General features: G+C 43.6%; 1 protein-coding gene across 5 annotated transcripts in view; it reads left to right on the top strand.

Moving 5' to 3' along the window:
* The first annotated feature begins 853 nt into the window (after positions 1 to 853).
* The window catches only part of hspbap1 (hspb associated protein 1), a 79,297-nt gene continuing 58,212 nt past the window's right edge, over positions 854 to 21,938 (top strand). The window contains exons 1-2 of one of the 5 annotated variants that reach the window (XM_041200062.1): positions 854 to 972; positions 11,676 to 11,855. In XM_041200062.1, the coding sequence (XP_041055996.1) occupies positions 870 to 972; positions 11,676 to 11,855 (283 nt within the window). In that variant the 5' untranslated portion in view covers positions 854 to 869. Of the gene's footprint in view, positions 1,004 to 3,720; positions 3,820 to 11,675; positions 11,856 to 21,938 lie in introns of those variants that run through there. The other 4 variants (XM_041200063.1, XM_041200064.1, XM_041200065.1 and 1 more) reach the window with 4 other exon arrangements.

Consider the following 21,938-nt stretch of genomic DNA (forward strand, 5'->3'; position numbering starts at 1 on the left):
CTTAACATTGAGTTCAACATTTTCAGATCATGAAATCTCTCCTCCATCCTCACCCCTTTTTGATCCCCCTTTTTCAAATAGTTCTTTTAAAATTTTTATATGTATGTTTTCCCACCTATTTCTATTATTATTATTTTCAAAATGTATTTCCATTCATTGTTTTATCCCCACCTTTTAGCCTATTTCCATCTTTTCTCCCACACCGTCACCTCCCCCCACCCCCACTAGGCCCACCTGTCACTTGCTCATCCTGCTTTCTACTCTTAATGTCATCATTAGCACCTCCTTTAGTCAGTATCACCACCATCAACACCCCTTCGACCTTTTGTTTATGACATCTTTTGCAATCTCTCCTTCGCCTCCAGCTTCACTTGCCCCACCCCCCCCATTCCTTAAACAGTATATACTTCACCACATTTCTACTTCTCTTTAGTTCTGAAGAAGAGTCACATGGACTCGAAACGTTAACTCTGTCTTCCTCTCCAGAGATGCTGTTAGATCTGCTGAGCTTTTCCAGCAATTTTTGTTTTTGATTCAGATTTCCAGCATCTGCAGTATTTTGCTTTCATTTAATATATGTCACTTGAACATAAAGCATAAGAAACAACTCATGTTTTGAATGGGTTTTCAATCTTGGTCAATGTTGCTCATCACAATCCTCACTCAACATTCCACCAGCATCACATGCTTTATAGCAGGTTTTCTCTTCTGCGCATGTGCAAGAAGCGTTCTCATGCCCATTGGGTTAACGCGGACGGTGTGAGCATGTGCAGACGGAGCAAAGCAGAACGCATGCGCGACACGGGCGTTCGAGTCACGTTGTTGAGATGGAAGGGACAGGCATGCGCAGACCGAGCCAAAGCGTGTGCATGCGCAGCTTGCTCACGGCTACGGATCATCCCTCGGTTGCTAAGGAGGGCCTGGACATTCGGGCTTCTGAGCTGGAGGGAAGGGAGGTGATAATGAGCCAAGGTTAGGCTCGGCTGTGAGTTGTCGGATACTGGTATAGTGATTAATTAGTGTTCTTGTCGGGTTGAATCGCTAGTGACTGGGAGGGTTGTGATGATAAAACTAAAAAAAACTGCGGATGCTGGAAATCCAAAACAAAAACAGAATTACCTGGAAAAACTCAGCAGGTCCGGCAGCATCGGCGGAGAAGAAGAGAGTTGGCTCGAAACGTCAACTCTTTTCTTCTCTGCCGATGCTGCCAGATCTGCTGAGGATTGTGGTGAGCTGCTTATTTCCGTCCCCAACAGGTTCATACCCTCAAACTCACTGAGAGGGACACCCTGACTGTCAGCGTCACCCTGACTGAGATCGTCACCCTGACTGATTTCGTCACCCTGACTGAGATCAACACCCTGACTGATTTCGTCACCCTGACTGAGATCGTCACCCTGACTGAGATCGTCACCCTGACTGAGATCGTCACCCTGACTGATTTCGTCACCCTGACTGAGATCAACACCCTGACTGATTTCGTCACCCTGACTGAGATCGTCACCCTGACTGATTTCGTCACCCTGACTGAGATCAACACCCTGACTGATTTCGTCACCCTGACTGAGATCGTCACCCTGACTGAGATCGTCACCCTGACTGAGATCGTCACCCTGACTGAGATCGACGCCCTGACTAAGATCGTCACCCTGACTGTCAGCGACATCCTGACTGTCAGCGTCACCCTGACTGAGATCGACACCCTGACTGTCAGCGACACCCTGACTGAGATCGTCACCCTGACAGAGTGCCACCCTGACTGTCAGTACCACCCTGACTGAGATCGTCACCCTGACTGAGATCGACACCCTGACTGTCAGCGTCACCCTGACTGAGATTGACACCCTGACTGTCAGCGACACCCTGACTGAGATCGCCACCTTGACTGTCAGCGTCACCCTGTCAGTGCCACCCTGACTGAGATCGACACCCTGACTGAGATCGACACCTTGACTTTCAGTGTCACCCTGACTGAGATCGTCACCCTGACTGAGATCGTCACCCTGACTGAGATCGTCACCCTGACTGAGATCGACACCCTGACTGTCAGCGTTACCCTGACTGAGATTGACACCCTGACTGTCAGCGCAAGCCTAACTGAGAGCGCTATCCTCACTGTCAGTGTGACCCTGACTGTCAGCGACCCTCACTGAGAGGGGTACACTCACTGTCTGCAACACCCTCACTGTCATAAGAACTAGGAGCAGGAGTAGGCAATTCAGCTCCTCGAGCCTGCCCCACCATTCAATACAACAATGGATGATCTCATTTTGGCCTCAACTCCAATTTCCCACCCTCTCCCCATAACCTTTCAACCCGTTACTAATTAAAAATCTGTCCAACTCCTTAAATTTATTCAGTGTCCTGGCATCCATTGCACCCTGAGATAATGAATTCCACAGATTCACAGCCCTTTGAGAAAAGTAATTCCTCCTCATCTCTGATTTAAATCTACCACCCCTTAGCCTAAAACTATGGCCTCTTGTTCTAGAATGCCCCACAAGGGGAAACATCTGCTCCACGTCTACCCCCTTTAGCATCTGATATACCTCAATTAGATCTTCTCTCATCCTTCTAAACTGTAGCGAGTATAGGCCTAAACTGCTCAATCTCTCCTCATAATACAAGCCCCGCATCTCTGGAATCAACCTGGTGAACCTCCTGTGAACTGCCTCCAATGCAACTACATCCTTCCTCGAGTAAGGGAACCAAAACTGTGCACAGTAATCCAGGTGCGGTCTCACCAATGCCTTGTACAGTTACAACAACACTTCCCTATCTTTATACCCTATTCCATTAGCAATAAATGCCAAAATTCCATTTGCCTTCCTTATTTCCTGCTGTACCTGCATACTAGCTTCAGCGATTCATGCACGAGGACATCCAGATTCCTCTGCACTGAAGCATTTTGATGTTTCTCTCCATTTAAATAATAAGTTGCCTTTTTATTCTTCTGACCAAAATGGATAACCTCACACTTATCCACATTAAACTCGATCTGCCAAACTTTGGCTAATTCACCTAACCTGTCCATATCCATTTGTAAATTTCTTATTTCTTCATTGCAACTTACTTTCCCACCTATTTTGGTGTCATCTGCAAATTTAGCTATAGTACCTTCTTTCCCTGAATCCAAGTCATTAATATAGATTGTAAATAGTTGGGCCCAAGGACCGAACCCTGTGGCATCCCACTAGTTACAGCTTACCATCCAGAAAAAGACCCATTTATCCTGACTCTCTACTTTCTGTTAGTTAGCCAATCCTCTAAGCAAGCTAATATATTACCCCTAACTCCGTGTGATTTTATCTTGTGTATTAATCTTTTGTGCGGCACCTTATCAAAGGCCTTCTGGAAGTCCAGATATACTACATATGCAGGATCCCCATTATCCACTTTGCTTGTCACATCTTCAAAGAACTCTAGCAAATAAGTCAAACACGATTTACTCTTCATAAAACCATGCTGACTCTGATGGATTGCATTTTGACTTTCCAAATGCCCCATTACTACTTCCTTAATAATGGATTTCAACAATTTCCCAACGACAGACGTTAAACTAACTGGCCTATAGTTTCCTACTTTCTGCCTCCCTCCCCCTTTTTGAATAATAAATAATCAGCTGTCCTTTTTTACTAACAGGTAGCTTGATGTTCATTCTTGATCATGCACAATTTAGAATTATCAGAAAGCAAAGCATGATTTTCTTTAAGAAAATTAAAAAAATAAAGTTCAGGATTAAGATCATCAGGTTTTAAGTTACAGCCGAAAAGGAACATGAGAGAAGCAGATTTGCTGACATACAGCAGTTTGGAGAAGGTAAATGTAGTGTGATTATAGCCAAGCCCTGCGTATTCAATGCACAATCTTCAAGCTTGCTCATGTTTGTGTGCCAAAAGCAGGAGACAAACTGAATAATGATTTTACTCAAGTCTCAAGAGCTCTACATCAAAAATCAAAGTAGCATTAGCATTTTTCCAATCCACTGGAACCTTCCCAGAATCCATGTAATTTTGGAATATTATAGCCAATGCATCCACTATCTCCGCTGCCACTTCCTTTAAGACCCTGGGATGAAGGCCATCAGGTCCTGGGGACTTGTCACTCTTTAATCCCAATAGTTTGCTCAGTGCTTTTTCTCTAGTAATGGTGATTGTTCTAAGTTCCGCTTTCTCTATACCCTCTGCACTATCTGTTACTATTGGGGTGGTACTAGTGTCCTTCCTCCACCGTGAAAACTGAGGCAAAATATTGATTAAGCGTCTCTGCCATTTCTACGTTCCCCACCATTAACTCCCCAGTCTCATCCTCCAACGGACCAAACTTCACTTTAGCTACTCCCTTTCCACTTATATACTTGTGGAAGCTTTTGCTATCAGTTTTTACATTTGCGCTAGTTTTCTTTCATAATTTACCTTTGTTCTTTTTATTATTTTTTTAGTGACCCTTTGTTGATCTTTAAAAGTTTCCCAATCTTCTAGCCTGCCACTGACCTTTGCAATTTGGTATGCCTTAGTTTTTGCCTTTATGCTATCTTTAACTTCCTTGCTTAGCCATGGATGCTTTTCCCCCCTCTTACCATCTTTCTTCCTCTTTGGAATATATTTTACTTGGGAGGAATTGAATATCTCCTTAAATATCTGCCACTGTTCATCAACTGTCCTACCTTGTAGTCTTCCTGTCCAGTCCGCTAGGGCCAAATCTGCCCTCGTGCCTATGTAGTTACCTTTGTTTAACTCCAGAACACTCATGTGGGACTCAAGTTTCTCGCTCTCAAACTGAACTTGAAATTCTAACATATATGATCACTCTTCCCTAGAGGATCCTTTACTATGAGATCATTAATTAATACAAAACCAAATCCAGAATAGCCTGCTCCCTGGTTGGTTCCACAACATATTGCTCAAAGAAACAATCTCTAATACACCCTAAGAACTCTCCCTCAAGGCTACCCTTGCCAATTTGATTAGTCCAGTCTATATGCATATTACAATCACCCATGATTATTGCCGTGCCTTTCTTACATGCTCCCAGTATTTCCTGGTTTATACTGTGCCCTACTGCTAAACTACTGTTTGGGGACCTATAGATTACTCCCACCAGGGACTTCTTTCCCTTGCTATTTCTTATTTCTACCCAGACTGACTCTACGTCTTGCTCTCCAGTGCCTGTATCATTCCTCACTGTGGCACTGATCTCTTCCTTTACTAACAAAGCTACACCACCTCCTTTTCCTTCCTGCCTATCCTTCTGAAGCACTGAGTACCCTTGGATATTCAACTCCCAAACCTGTTCTCCCTGTAACCATGCCTCAGCAATTGTCACCAAATCATACCTATTTATCTCTATTTGCGCTGTTTACTCATTAGTTTTATTCCGAATGCTACGTGCATTCAGTTACAAAGCCTTTAAGTTTGCCCTGTTATCAATTTTCCCTACTCTGATATGATTCTTTGGTGCAATATGGTGTTCACACACTCTGTCCCTTCCTTTCACTTTTTGGTAACAATCAGCCTCATCACTAACCTGCACTCTTACCCTCTCCTTAAACTTTGATATTTTATATTTCCATGCAACTGAACCCCCCCCCTCCACTATTTGGTTTAAAGCTCTATCTACGACTCTACTGCGATTTGCCAGGACACTGGTCCCAGCATGATTCAAGTGGAGCCCGTCTGAACGGAATAACTCCCTCTTTCCCCAGTACTGGTGCCAATGTTCCATGAATTCAAACCCAATTCTCCCACACCAATCTTTGAGCCACGTATTTACCTCTTTATTCTTATTGACCCTGTGCCAATTAGCTCGTGGCTCAGGTAGTAATCCGGAGGTTATGAGGTTATTACCTTTTTGGTTCTGCTTTTTAATTTAGCCCCTAGCTGGTCTTATTCCCTCAGCAGAAGCTCTTTCCTCGTTCTACCTATATTGTTGGTACCTACGTGGACCACGACAACCGGATCTTTCCCCTCCCACTCCCACTTCTCTGTAGCCCAGATGAGATATCCTTTACCCTGGTAGGCAACACAGCCTTTGGGACTCTCAATCCTGGCTACAGAGAACAGTATCTATTCCCCTAACTATACTAACCCTGATTACGACTACATTTCTCTTTTCTCCCCCCACTTGAATGGCTCCCTGTACCATGGTGCTATGATCAGTTTGCTCATCATCTCCACAGTCCCCACTCTCATCCACACAGGGACCAAGAGTCTCGAACTTGTTGGATAAGGGCAAGGGCTGAGGCTCCTGCAGTGCTACTTCCTGGCTCCCTCTTCCTGCCTCCCTTATAGTCACACCCTCCTGTCCCTGACCATTGGTCAAATTTAGGATAGTTAATCTAAGGGGTATGACTGCCTCCTGAAACACAGCGTCCAGGTAACTCTCTACCTCCCTGATGTGCCATAGTGTCCGAAGCTCAGACTCCAGCTCATCAACTCTGAGCCGGAGTTCCTCGAGCGACCAACATTTGCGACAGATGTCGGAGCAGCTGCTACAATACATCGCCTGGCCCTGCATCTCTTTTATATAATTAGTTTTTTCAATTTGTTTTTAAATTTCCTACTGGTCTTTTGTTTATCAATTTGTAAGATATTTCTCCTATTTACCTTTAATCTGAAAGCAAGTTAGAATAGAGGTTCAAAATGCACTTTTTAGAATCAACTGGAACTCGTGTTCTCTCTGCTGTGTTGAAGCTGAAGTGTTAGGCCTCCGATCCTGGGTCCAAGCAGTCACCTTTAATCTGAAATCAATTTAGAATAGGTAGTTCAAGCTAGCAGTTACTTACCAACCAATGAACTTATGGTTTTCTTGTGATGTCACTCTTTGTTTTTTTCTCAGCGACACCCTGACTGAGAGCGACATCCTTACTGAGAGAGACACCCTCAGTGTCAGCGACACCCTCACTGATAGCGACACCCTCACTGATAGCGTCACCCTCACTGAGAGCGACACCCTCACTGTCAGCGACACCCTCACTGTCAGCGACACCCTCAGTGTCAGTGACACACTGATAGCGACACCCTTACTGAGAGCGACACCCTCATTGAGAGTGACACCCTCGCTGAGAGTGACAACCTAACTGAGAACGACACCCTCACTGAAAGGGACACCCTCACTGTCAGCTGCCCTCACTGCGATCGACACCCTCACTGAGAGTGACACCCTCACTGAGAGCGACACTCGCTGCCACTTTCCGGGCGCTCTTGGTATCTCCGCAGCTCCCCTTACGCTAGCCCCTGCCCCCGCCCCTGCGTGGCATGGATGTTGAGTCGTCTTGGAGTGATTAGGAAATCTGATCAAGACTTGATTGAAAAGATAGATTTTAAAGAGGGTGAGCAGCATCCAGAGAAAGCAGGGGCCAATGAATTATGCACCTTCTCAGCTCATTGATTTCCAAATGCAGCAAGGACTGCCAAGCCAGAGCGGGGCCTTTAAGCCACACCAGGCGAGGGCATTTATTGCCCGTCCCTACCAACTGAGTTGACTATCATGGAGCAAACTGTCATCTTATGAGACGGAAAGCTACCAGTTGTAAAGATGGAGGGAGGAGAATCCCTGGCGGCATGGAAGGTGATCTAGATAATGTGGCTGATATGGCTGAAGACTCGCACTAATAGTGCAGTGAAGGGTGATAGATGCACAGGTGGTCAGTTGAAGGAGTGGAAGACGAGGACTGAGATACAATGCTGCAGGTGGCTGCCAAAATAGGGGAACAAAACTGTACAGGGATTTGAAAATGAGAATGAGGGTTTGAAAGTTTGTGTGCTAGGCTAAGGGACAAGCTCAGTGAGATCAAATGTAATAGATAAGTGTGATTTCAGGCTGTCTGATCTTTGAGTACTTTGGTGTACCTTTCCTCCTTTTCCCTCTCGAAATATATTACCGTATATCTCTTATTAAGTTTCATTTGATATTTAACCAGGACATGTCCTCCAGAAATTTCAGACATGTTTGTGTCATCTGTATATTCTTATTTGCCTTTTGTGGCTGAGTCTCCATCAATTTTATAGATATATTGAAAAGAGCGATTCTCCCAACCCTGGCTGCTAAGATCATTATTCTGCCTACCCCACTCGTCTAAAAACTATCTATTAACCATTGGAATAATACCTGAAAACACTGGGAAAGTGTAGTAGGCCAATCAGAATTTGACGCAAAAACAGTTGAACTGTGGGTATAGACACTTCACTGGAACCATGCTGACTAAGCACCTACAGGTGAAATTCTGACTTCTGTTCTTTCACCACAGATGCTGACCAACTGGATTGTTTCCTATGTTTTGGTTTTAGATTCAGATTTTGAGCATTTGCCCTCTCTCCACGCTGCCATGTCCTCCTAAATAGCCTGCAACACAATCTTGTCAGAGAAAGTCTACTTTATGGCACCTAATCAAACATCTTTCAAAAAATCCATACACAAAATATATGCTGTGTTTCCACAGTCGTTACTCTCTGTTACTGAGACTGCTTCAACAAAACTATTAGGAACTGTCAGGACAGCTTGCATTTTATAAATCAGTCCTGGTTGCCCTTAATTAACCTATGTCATTCTAAATGAGTGTTAATTGTCTGTTGTGTTAAGGCCTCAAGAAGCTTTGCTCTCAGCCAGTCTTATCCCGCCGGCTCTATAATTACCTGACTTATCCATTTTTCTTTTCTGGAACTGAGGAGTTATTTCGGCAATTGTCCAAGCCTCGAGGGTGACTGATTAGGGAAGTTTGCTACTGAGGACGTGGAAGAAAATGTGCTGAAGGGACTTATATAAGGACGGGCAGGAGAGGTGAACACATAATTGGGTGGCAACAGTGAAGATCTCAGAGCAGAAGGGAAGAGTAGAGGGGGCAGTAGTTATTTTTTATTCAATTATGGGATATGGGGATTGCTGGCAAGGCCAGCACTCCTTGTCCATCCCTAATGACTGAATGTCTTGCTAGGCCATCCCTGAGGAACATAAGAAATAGGAGCAGGAGTAGGCCAACCTCAAACCTGCTGAGCCATTTAACCAGGTCATGGCTGATCAGCTACCTCAATGCCATTTTCCAGCACTATCCCCATACCGCGTGATATCTTTAATATCTAAAAATCTATCAATCTCTGCCTTGAACATATTCAATGACTGACTGAGTTTCCACAGCCCTTTGGGGTAGAGAATTCCAAAGATTCACCACCCTCTGCGTGAAGAAATTTCTTCTCATCTCAGTCGTAAATGGCCTACCCCTTATTCTGGGACGGTGTCCCCTGGTTCTAGACTGATGCTCCCCCCACCCCCACTACCCAAAGCCAGGCAAGGGAAACATCTTCCATCTGCCCTCTCAAGCCCTGTAAGAATTTTTATGTTTCAGTGAGATCACCTCTCATTCTTCTAAACTCTAGAGAATACAAGCCCAGTCTCCTCAATCTCTCCTCATAGGACAATCCCCTGCACCATTCCAGAAATCAGCCTGGTGAACTTTTATTGCACTCCCTCTATAGCAAGTATGATTTTAGATGAGAGAACAAAACTCTACACAGTACTCAGGCGCACTCTCACCAACGCCCTGTACAATTGTGCAAGACTTCTTGGAGTTAAGAGTCAACAATGTTGCTGTAGGTCTGTGTCCACAACTAGCCCTACTGGTGTCCGATTCCCTTCCTTAAGATTTAGTGAATTAGATGGGTTTTTACAATAATTACTGATAGTGTTTTATTCCAGATTTTATTGTCCAAGCCTCGAGGGTGACTGATTAGGGAAGTTTGCTACTAGGGAAGTTTAAATTCCCAGCTACCATGGTAAGAGTTGAACTCAAGTCTCTGGACCATTAGTCCAGGAATCTGGACTACAAGCCCAGTAACATAACCACTTTGAAAACATACTTCACAGTATTTTGAAGAAGGTGGAAGAGTTGAGGATGGGCTTTGAGGAAGGGATGGTGATGCAACATGGAATGGTTGGGGGAACTAAAATTGGAGAGGGAGTCAATGATGATGTGTGGTCAGCAGTAGGGTTGAGGAGGATTTGTGTCAAAGGTATTGATGTTCTGGAGGATTTGTAGCTGAGGAAATGAGGGTTTAGGAGGCTGAGGAAGTTGAATTTGATTCACAAAACACGGAGTTCCTCACTGTTGCCATTGAAGGAGGCACATAAAGTGATTTGTTGTCAAAAAGATAACCTCCTACCCTTCAGACTATTCCTAGAGTAGTAGGGGTTCATCCCTCCCTCCCACTCTTGAAACTTAAAAGCAAAATACTGTGGATGCTGGAAATTTGAAATTGCATTAAAATGTACCCAGGGCTCCAAAGTTTTGTTTATGAGGACAAATTACATAAATTAGGTTTGTGTTCCCTGGAGCATAGACGGTCAAGGTGTGATTTGATTGAGATTTTGGGGATTTTGATAGGAGTTTGGGTAGATGGGGAGAAACCTTTTCTGCTGGTGGTTGGGGAGGATTAGACAAGGGGACATATCGTTAAAATCAGAGCAGGATGTCCAGGAGAGGCTAGGAATATTTTTTCACCCCAAGGGCAGTATAAGTCTGGAACATACTCCCATGAGAAACAGGAGTAGGCCAGTTAGCCCCTTGAACCTGCTTAGCCATGCATTCATAATCATGGCTGAATGTATTTCAAAAGTGTGTTTGATTCCTCAGTAGCATCCCTTTGATGAGCACAGAAGATGGAAAATAAATTGCTCTATAGCCTTAAAAACAAAAGAAAGACATGCATCTACATAGCGTCTTTCATGACATCCGGAGCCCCCCCCCTCAGTACCTTGTGGCCTTTCGAAGTGTAGCCAGTGTCATGTAGGAAATGGGGGCAACTAATTTGCGTGCAGCAAGCTATATGATAATGATCATAATAATCTGTTTTCCTGTTATGTTGATTAAGGGATAAATATTTGCGAGAACTCCCCTACTCTTATTTGACATAGTGCTATGGGATCTGCTATGTCCACCTCATCTGATGGATGGCATCTCATCTGATAAATGGCATTTTTGATAGTGTATCACTCCCTCAGTATTGCCCTGCAGTGTCAGCCTTGATTTTTGTGCTCAAGTGGGAGTAGAGCTGACAAGCTTCTGACTTCGAGGTGAGTGTCCTACCCACGGGCCATAGCTGACACCTGAAATAGCAGCAAATTGTTGGTGGTTATTGTTTGAACCCTGAGCCCTTGTGTGATTTCAGAGATATCTTGCACTGAGTCAGAGTTTATTGGTGGTTTGCACTGACTGAAGTGCAACAACACTGGAGAAAACACTGTCCTGATCCTGGTAATCAACAACTTAAACTTTATCCAGTGTGTTTAACATAGTAAAACATCCCAATGTGCTTTACAGGAGTGTTCTCAAACAAAACTTGACACCGAGCCACATAGGAGACATTAGGACAGTGACCAAAAGCTTAGTCAAAGAAGCAGGTTGTCAGGAGCATCATAAAGGAGGAGAGAGAAGCAGAGGGGTTTGAGGAGGAAATTCCAGAGCTTAGGGCCCAGGCAATTGAAATTACAGCTGCCTCTGGCGGAGTAATTAAAGTTGAAGGATGCCAGAATTGGAGAAGCACAGATATCTTGAAGGGTTGTGATAAACACAATAACATTTTGTAAAGGGAGGAAAGGTTTTCAATAAGGGCACTTTTGATAAATTGTGATGGTCTGATTAAACGTGATACTGCAATCTGTCTTTTGTATATATTTTCTTGTAGCTAGTAAGCCGTTTAACCCCGAAGAGGTCAGGGTTATCGTGGCATCATTGCAGCAACCTGCAGTGTTTCTTAATATGGTTTCTGACTGGCCAGCACTGAAGTGGAATGTGGAGTATCTTTCGCATGTCCTTAATGGAAAACCATTGAAGTTCAGGATTGGAGAGAGGAATATGACTAAAGGTAAGGATTTCTAGCTGCACCAACTCATTTACTGGTCACACACTTAGATAACAAAATAACATAAGTTTCTGTAAATAATGTCAGCCTTCTCTCAAAATTTTTAATGGCAAAATTAGCATTTAATACAAGTTACTGATTTATTACAGAGAAAAATTACTGTTTTACTGTATGTCTAAGCACATAGTGTGGGTTTATGGCTGCTGTTTCCCTGACTGCTGAGCTCACATCTACCTTATAATGGTTCTCATTACTTTTTATTGATATACTTATGACTGCACTGATGTTTTCTCTCATTTCTTACAAGCTGCCGCAAGCTGTTATTTATGGGGGAGACTATGGCATAGTGGTAATATCACTGGGCGAGTAATCCGCTCTGAGGAACTCATAGGGACTCAAAATATCAACACTATTTCTCTCTCTACAGATGCTGCCAGACCTGCTGAGTTTTTCCAGCATTTTCTGTTTTTATTTCAGATTTCCAGTATCCGTATTATTTTGCATTTATTCTAGAAACCCAGAGGCCCAGGCCAATGATCTGGGACGTGGGTTCAAATCCCAGCATGACAGCTGGTGGAATTTAATTTTAATTAATAGTTCTGGAATTAAAAGCTAGTCTTGGTAATGGTCTGGGGACATGGGTTCAAATTGGTAATGAAGCTATCATTGTTGTAAAAACCCATCTGGTTCACTAATGTCCTTTAGGGAAGGAACTCCACTGTCCCCCAGACCCACAGTGTGCTTGACTCTTAACTGCCCTCTGAAATGACCCAGCAAGCCACTCATTTCAAGGGCAAGTAGGGATGGGCAATAAATGCTTTTCTTGCCAGCGGTGCCCACATCCCATAAAAGAATAAAGAAAAAAAACTGTTTTTCTGCTTCTCTGCATCCCTGTTGTGTTAAAATCCAATCTCTTACCTTCCAAGATTTAGAAAAAAAAACCCTTGTCTCCCTCAGACTTCCTTTCCCACACAATCCTGAGGGTTCTTAAAAACCCACACGAGATATTACTTCCCCAGTTTACCACTTATCCATTTTCTGCCTTCTATTCTTTTCAATCTTTTGGATCCATGCACTCTGGTCTTCAAGGTTTCACTTGGATTTCTCAATGCTCCACACCTCAGGCAAGTTGTGGTGAGAAGAGAGAAGGGAGAAGTGATGGAGCTTTTTCAGTGAGCTGTTCTAACTCATGTTTAGCAGCTCCTTTGTTGTCTGACTCCTGCTTTGGCAACCATTGTTATTAATTAAGTTTATTCATTCATGGGATGTGGGCATTGGCTGGCTAAATCAGCATTTGTTGCCCACACCTTATTGCCCTTGAGAAGATAGTGATGAGCTGCCTTCTTAAACTGCTGACTTTTGTGTGGTGAAGCTCTTCCACCAGTGCTGTTAGGGAGGGAGTTCCAGAGTTTTGACTGAGATACGATGAAGCAGTGGCAATACATGTCCAAGTCAGGATGGCGTTTGACTTGGAGGTGGTCGTATTCCCAGGTACCTGTTGCTCTTGTCCATCTAGGCAATAGAGGCCAGGGGGTTTGGGAGGGGCTATCAAAAAAAATGTTGGCGGGTTATTGCACTGCATCCTGACGATGTTACACCCTGCGACCACAGTGCGGCAGTGATGATGGGTGTGAATTCTTCAGGTGGTGGAGGGGGCAAATGCTTCATGTGGTGCAAGACCATTAAGCAACATAACTAAAGATGAGGTAGGAGCGAGGTTTTCGTTTCTTTACCAAAAAGCACCTTTTATTTTGCTTTTGCTGAGATTGACATTGACTTCCTGTTGTCAGATTCAGAGTTGGTTTCCTAAATTGGCATGTTTAACAACTATTTATGTTTGTTAGTGTGTAGGTGTAAAATTGACTGATTGCCATGAAAAGGAAAGGAAAAATGACTTTGATTTTTTTTTTACTTCATGAATTGAATTTTTTTCTGCATTGGATCAAGTTATGTCATCCCCACACACTGTATTAATATTGATGCGCTGCCTTAATTATCTCTAAGCTTGACTATTCTGATGTACTCTTGGCTGATCTCCCACATTTTAGTCTCTGAAAACTTAGTCATCCAAAACTCTGCCACCCATGTCTTAATTCGCACCAAGTCTCGTTCATCCTGTCACCCGCCTGCTGACTGACCTGTATTGGCTCTGGGTCAAGCAATGTCTTGAGTTTAAAAGTTTCATTTTTGTTTTCAAATCTCAGGCCCCTCTCTATCATTGTAATCTACTCCAGCCCCACAGCCCTTTGAGGTATCTGCCCTCCTCTAATTCTGGCCTCTTGTACATCCCCTATTTTAATTGCTCCATCATTGGTGGCTACATCTTCAGTTGCTTAGATCCTAAGCACTGGAATATCCTTGGTAAACCTCTCTACCTTGCTTTCCTCCTTTAAGACATTCCTTAAAACCTACTTCTTTGACCAAGCTTTGGCTCATTTGACCTAATACTGTCTTAACCTCCTTATGTAGCTTGGTGTTATACTTTGTTTTACAATGCTCCTGTGAAGCGCCCTGGAATGTTAAAGGCACCATATAAATATAAGTTGCAGTTAAAATGCTTCACTATTGTTATATTTTCACCAGATTGAAACACTTATTGTACAACTGCTGCATGTTGTTCATAACACCTGCATTTACATGGTTGAAGATGCTGCAGTTTCACATTCTTCATCCCACACGCAGTACTATGTTAGAAAGACTTGCTATTAGTAATGTTACCACACCTCTGTTGTTATCAACATGATTGAATTGCTCTGCAAATTCTTTTGGAAGGCTGGACTTGCATTCTTTCTACAATAACATTTCTGTGACTGTTCATGGTTCTTTACCACATGGAATATTAGTAAAACTAGTTGAAGTTAAGCTGCTTATTTTGTCTTGGCTCAACAGCTCTAACCGTGATACTTGTAAATCAGAGGGCTTCCCATGTTGCCCTGGCTTCAGACTGTACCTTTTTGCCAGTTCTGTGAAATTAACAAGCCCAAAGCTTGACGTGAGAGCACAGAATATGTGGAATAGGCTCTTCCATTTAAAGATGTTAATCCTGTGTTGATAAAAACCCTTTAATGCATAGCTGGTTGAACACCTGATTAAGAATAGAATTGAGAGTTATAAGGATGAGTATAGCTGGAGATAATTAAATGCTGTGCAGAATCTTTTTGTGGTTAACGTCAACACTATTTAATCTGTGCTTTGGATGTTTTATTCCATTAACCCCCCCACCGCCCTGCAGTTCTTGGGATGGAGAGAGCTAGGAAAAATCAGTTATGGAGACTGTATGAGATTCCAGACTAGCAATTTCCACCTGCCTGACAGCTGCAAACTGGCTTTGGGACCTCATGGGTCTTATCTGCTTGAAGCAGATAGATTTATGCTTACTGGAGCAGAGAGAGAGAGAAAATAAGTATTTTAGAAGTGCAATAGCCATTTCAAAACAAATGTTGTAACTGAGATTGTGGTATATTGGGAGAGCGCTCTAATGAAGATTTACTGTAATGTATTTTTGCTTCCACCGTATTCGGGCCAAATTGCACATAAATGTAACCTGGGATCATTCATGCTAAAGATTGGATTGGAAGTGTTTGGGAGATGGAGAGCAGTAACTGGGCCATTTAGGATTGACTCCTGTATAAGTACACCTCTGACAGATGTCCTCTTCCCTATCCCTGGCCGGATAGGAAGAAGAAGCAACCATGTAAGTGTCCAAAAAGGGATGCCCTACATCATATCAACAATTTCCAGTTCCCTGGCCCTAGCCGCCTCTTCAGCATGGACGTCTAATCCCTCTACACCTCCATCCCCCACCAGGATGGTCTGAGGGTTCTCCGCTTCTCCCTTGAACAGAGGCCCAAACAATCCCCATCCACCACGACTCTCCTTTGTCTGGCTGAACTTGTTCTCTTACTGAACAATTTCTCTTTAAACTTGTCTCACTTCCCCCAAATCAAAGGTGTGGCTATGGGAACCCGCATGGGCCCCAGTTATACCTGTCTCTTTAGGGGATATGTGGAACATTCCTTGTTCCAGTCCTACTCAGGCCCCCTTCCACAACTGTTTCTCTGGTACATTGATGACTGTTTCGGTGCTGCCTCATTCTCTCGCCTAGACCTGGAAAAATTAATCAATTTTGGTTCCAGTTTCCACCCCTCCATCACTTTCACGTGGTCCATCTCTGACACTTCCCTTCCCTTCCTTGACCTCTCCATCTTAATTTCTGATGATAAGACTGTCCATTGATATTCATTACAAGCCCACCGACTCCTGTAGCTACCTCGACTACAGCCCCTCACACTCCTGTAAGGACTCCATCCCATTCTCGCAATTACTTCGCCTCCGTCGCATCTGATCTGATGATGCCACTTTCCAAAACAGTTCCTCTGACATGTCTTCCTTCTTCCGTAACTGAGGTTTGCCACCCACGGTGGTTGACAGGGCCCTCAACCGTGTCCAACCTGCCTCCCGCACCTCTGCCCTCACACCTTCCTCTCCCTCCCAGAGTCATGAGAGTGTCCCCCTTGTCCTCACTTTTCACCCCACCAGCCTTCGCATTCAAAGGATCATCCTCCGCCATTTCCGCCAACTCCAGCATGATGCCACCACCAAACACATCTTCCCTTTACCCCCCTGTCGGCATTCGGTAGGGACCATTCCCTTCGGAACACCCTGGTCTACTCCTCCATCACCCCCAATGCCTCAACCCCTTCCCACGGTACCTTCCCATGCAATTGCAGAAGGTGCAACACCTGCCCTTTTACTTCCCCCCTCCTCACCGTCCAAGGGCCCAAACACTCCTTTCAAGTGAAGCAGCAATTCACTTGCACTTCCCTCAATTTAGTCTACTTTATTCGCTGCACCCAATGCAGTGTCCTCTATGTTGGAGAGACCAAACGCAGACTGGGGGACCGCTTTGTGGAACACCTTCGGTCTGTCCGCAAGCATGACCCAGACCTTCCTGTCGCTTGCCATTTCAACACTCTACCCTGCTCTCATGCCCACATGTCTATCCTTGGCCTGCTGCAATGTTCCAGGGAAGCTCAACGCAAACTGGAGGAACAGCACCTCATTTTCCGATTAGACACTTTACAGCCTTCTGGACTTAACATCTGTCACTTTCCAGAGTGCTTACCCTGGCCCGGCCATTATCACATTTTGCTTTCTTAGTGTCACCAATAGCACCTCCTACCACCATTAACAACTCTTTGACCTTTTGTTTATGACATCTTTTGCCATCTCTCCTTTGCCTCCACCTATCGCTTGCCTTCTATCCAGCTTCACTGGTTCCACCCCCCTTAATCAGTATATATTTCACAACATCTCTACCTCCCTTTAGATCTGAAGAAGAGTCATACGGATTCGAAACGTTATCTCTGTCTCTCTCTCTCCATAGATGCTGTCAGACCTGCTGAGTTTTTCCAGCAGTTTTCGTTTTCGTAGCTGGGAAAACTTCTCTTTTTAAAATACCGCCACGGGATCTTTTACGTTCATCTGAGGGGGAGAACTGTTGATGTACTGTCCCACTGAAAGACAGCATCACTGATAGTGCAGTATGCCCTCATTACTGACACTGAGTGTGTCAGCCTAGATTTTGTGCTCAGGTCTTTTGGCTGGGACCTGAATCAACAGCCTTCTGACTCGAGCAGGAGTGCTGCACACACAGCTACAACTAACACCTTATCTTGTTAATGAGTTGACGTGTTTGTTTTTCCTTTCTGTCTCTCTTTATCCCCTCGTCCCAGTTACCTCTCTTCTCAGAGCATTCTAATCCATCAGCAGTTTTGCCATTTAAAACTGGAAGATCATTAGCTAGACTGCTGCGTCCGTTTTTCCTATTATAAGATTTCTTATTGATAACAAGGAACAGTTGCTCGAAATCTGAAATAGAAACTGAAAATATTGGAAATGCACAACACGTCTTTCAGTTTCTTTGTAATAATAGATGAATGGTTTGGTTATGGACCCTTCATCAGAGCTGGAAATTGCAAAGTTAAGAGAAGCTGCGATTGTTCTCCTTAGAGCAGAGAAAGCCAAGGTGATGGAGCAAGTTGAAAGAAACTGTAGCTTTCAAGAGAATTTCATATATACTTGAAGGGAAAATATTTACAGGGCATGGGATGACTAATTGGATGACTCTTTGCAGGAGCCAGCACTGATATGACAGAATGAATGGCCTCTTACTGTGCTGCACAATTCTAAGCAAGCCTCGCTTTCATGTTGTTCAATACTTTATAAGGTGTTTACTTGTTGCTCAATTTCAGTTTCTGGTAAAAGATCTATACCTGAAATGTTAACTTGTCTTTTCTTTGTCAGATGCTGACAGGCCTGCATTAGCATCGTTTTATTATAGATTCCTTGTGTCCTTTTCAATCCCTTCTGCCCAAGAGTGAATCTTATTGACAATCATACAGCAACATTTGCCTTATTTTTATGGTAGTACTTGTAGCCCAGCTGTTGTGGCATCTGAGCACGAATTGAATACAAATGAGAAGCTCTAACAGTGAGTAGATTGATAGCAGGATGCAAAAACCAAAGATTGCTAAAAACAATTATAAACGTTGGAATGCCACCATGTTTCAACACATCTAGCGCTGAGAAAAGTGTCAACATTGAACACCAAATTTACGTCCGATCATTGAATCATACATCACAGAAGGAGGCCATTTAATCCAGCATGCCTTTCCTCTTGCCTTTCCTGCCATCTCTTTGAAGGAACTATCTAATTAGTTCCAGTCCCCTGTCCTTTTCCTAAAGTGCTTCAGTTTTTTTCCCATTTAAGTGTTTAACCAATTCCCTTTTGGGTTTTTAAGAATGTCCTCTTGTATGTTGATGCAGTGCTCTGCATTAATCCAATTTGGTGCCACTGCAAATTTTGGAATTGCACTTTTGTGATCCCAGCACCAATCCCTGTGGAACACCCCCTCCCACTTTTTGCCAGTCTGAGTGACTACCCTTCACCCCTACTCTCTGTTTCCTATTTTGTAGCTACCTTCCTATCCATTCTGCGAACTGCCCTCTGAATTCACATGTTCTAGTCTTAGTCATTAGTTTGCTACATAGCCCCTTATGAAAGACCTTTTGAAAATCCAAATATATTGTGTCTGCAATGTTATATTAGTATCTAACAACAACTTATATTTATGTAGTACCCTCAAAGTCCAACATTTCAAGATGCCTGAGAGGAGCATTATAGGATAAAATTTGACATTGAGCTAGATAAGGTGAAATTGGGAAAGGTGAAGTAAGAATTAAAGGGCATTTCCAAGGAATGGAGAAAGATAGAGAGGCAGGCTTTGGGAGGGAATTTCAAAGGTTAAGGCTGAGACAGCTGAAGGCACGGCCAGCAGTGTTGGAGCAATGAAAATCAGGGATATGCAAGAGGGCAGAATTGGAGCAGCGAGGTAGGGCTGGAGAAGGTTACAGTCATGCAGACGGGGAGGCCATGGAAGGATTTTAAAATTGAGACATTGTCGGATGTTGTTGGTCAATGAGTACAGGGGTGATAGGGTGAACTTGAGGAGGAGGAAATTGCTGTGAGTGTTTTTACTAGAGAGTAATTCCTTCTCCTTAACATATGCTTCCCCTGTTAAGTTTTCTTGCTTTTGCTGTGGCGGAGACAGACGTCTTGTGTCTGTACTTCCTCCTTGAACTATTCTGGTCAGACAGGTTAAAGGGGGCAGTCTATATGTGTCCCTCAGTAGCACTGTTGGCTTCAATGGGAGGCAGCACTTTTGCTTTGAGGAGGATGAGAACCAAATCCTGGAGCCACGAGAATACAACACTGCTCTGTGAGCAGTGGATTGGGTTACATTCCAACTTTGGCAAGACTATAGAACAAAGCAGCCTTTATTCCTCTATCTCCATTGATTCACTGGTTCAGTTATGCTGCTTTCCTTTAGATTCTGACCCTCTGTGGATTGTTGCGGCTCTTTCCTGTTCCGTTGACTGTGTTATTTTACCTGCTGTGCACATCACTCCTTTTTTTAAAGCATTAACAATCCCTCTGATTAAAGTTCAAGTGACTATTTTTGGCAGCTGGAACTTAAGTGGAAAATCTCCTGAACAAATAACAAATAATATATTTTTAATCATTTCTGCAGCACAATGTGAAACTTTGATTGCCAATGGTTAACAGGGAACGTTAGTGCAGTGACGCTAGCTTTGGTCAAAGTCCTCTTTTATAGAAGAAAATCATGAGAAATTTCCTAGACTCCTTTTTTTTACCCTGAGCATCAGTTTTAGCACTGGAGCCCATTCATCCTGCTTGGGTTTTCTGCTGCTATCAGTTACAGGGGATGTCTGAGAATGGCTGCTTTTCAAATGGTGGGGTGTAGGGGTGGCGGTGGTGGATGGGAGACATGGTGTTGATTGCTCCATGCCTGTTTATACCCTGGATTCATCAGGTGTGTGACTATAGCCTGGGACTGCTAATTGGGGCTTAGCAACAGTTTTCAAAGCAAGAGGGAGTTGTCCCCTTCCCATCCCCACTGTTTATTGTTTAGCTGGTCTCCAGTGCAAAGGGCAGTTATCTGTAATTGCTGTTGTCATAGTGGACTAACAAAGAGGGGAACTCTACCTAGGTTCTACAGGCTAGTGCTAAAATTAATGTTTCTCTCCTTTGAGAAGAGTTGAAATATTGGGGAGAAGGAGCATTTTCTTCTATAAAAATGGAGACTGATCTTAGGAAAATGTGCACATCCTTGCGCATCTCCCTTTTTGGAAAGTGGAAACCCGTGGCCTCCATTTTTGCTCTTGAGGTTCTGTGCCCAAAGGGAGCCTTTGTATAGTTGGCTGCTTGTAATCATATAGATGTTGCCTTGGGCCTCTCTCTGGCGAGCTGTTTGGATTCCATATTTGATGTCTTTCTCCAGTGGCCTGGCTGGGGATGGAAACCTCTTTGTGGAGAGTAACGAGATGGAACTAAGGTGGCGGACATCTGGTTTGATGTATTGCTGGAGATTCCATCACTTCACTTCTTCCTTCCAATTTCCCCTGTTTGTCCCACCTGCAACATTCTCATAGTGATTCTCATAGTGTCACGCTTGGCAAACGAGCAGCCTGTTACCCGATTGGATGTTTCTCGATTGTCTGCCAAACAGCATTTTTATAACTAATAAACAAAAAAGAAAACTTTAATGATGTTCTGGCTTTTCTCCTTGGTTGGCCTGGAGATTAGTCATCAATTTCTGGAGACTCTGAGACATTCCTGGAGAGTTGGCACCCCTGATGGGAATGTGCATTACTATTTGTTGGAATTCCACTGGGAATTAAACTTAGTTGAAGACTAAAGAACTGAGATGAACTGGCAGTGCAAAATAAGCCAAATTAGAAAGAAGTAAGAGGGCAGATGAGAGCAGTAATTAGGGGATACCACTTGTAGTTGTAAAAGCTAATGGCTTTTTGGAGGAAGGATTGATTTGAGGGTGTTTAGGAGTTGCGCAGTTATGAAATTTTCTAGCAACATACTGTGCTTAACTGTCTACATGAACTTTTCAACTTCTTCACGCAGCTATATAAACAGTGAAGTTGTGTCCAAATGATGAATTTGTGACTTGGTTGCAGCATCAGAAAAGCGATAAGCCCTGTTCTGCAGAGAAGGGAAGCTGAACTTGGCCTGCGCTTCACCTCCAGTTTAATTTCCAGTCCCCTCTGAATATCAGCCTTGCTTCCTGTGTGGCCGCGGAGTCATTTTGTCCATATTCTTCCCTTTGCTCCATTGCATTAAGGAAGAAAAGAGACTTGTATTTTATGTACCTGTCTTGATCTCAAGGCATTCCAAAGCACTTTATAGCCAACAAAGCACTTTTTGTTGCTTAATCACTGTTGTAATGTAGGAAACAAAGTGCCCAATTTGGGTGTAGCCAGATCCCACAAACAGGAATGACCAGATAAACTGTTTTAGTGACTTAGATTGAGGGCTAAATATTGGCCAGAAGACTGGGGTGGGGTGAATTCCCTTGATCATCTTTGAAATAGTGCCAAGTGATTTTTTATATCCATTTGAGAGGACATATTGTGCCTCAGTTTTTGGTTTGATCAGAAAGAATGCACCTCTGACAGTGCAGCACTTCCTCAGTACTGCACTGAAGTGTC

This window comes from Carcharodon carcharias, chromosome 12 (assembly GCF_017639515.1).
Source record: "Carcharodon carcharias isolate sCarCar2 chromosome 12, sCarCar2.pri, whole genome shotgun sequence".
NCBI lineage: Eukaryota > Metazoa > Chordata > Chondrichthyes > Lamniformes > Lamnidae > Carcharodon > Carcharodon carcharias.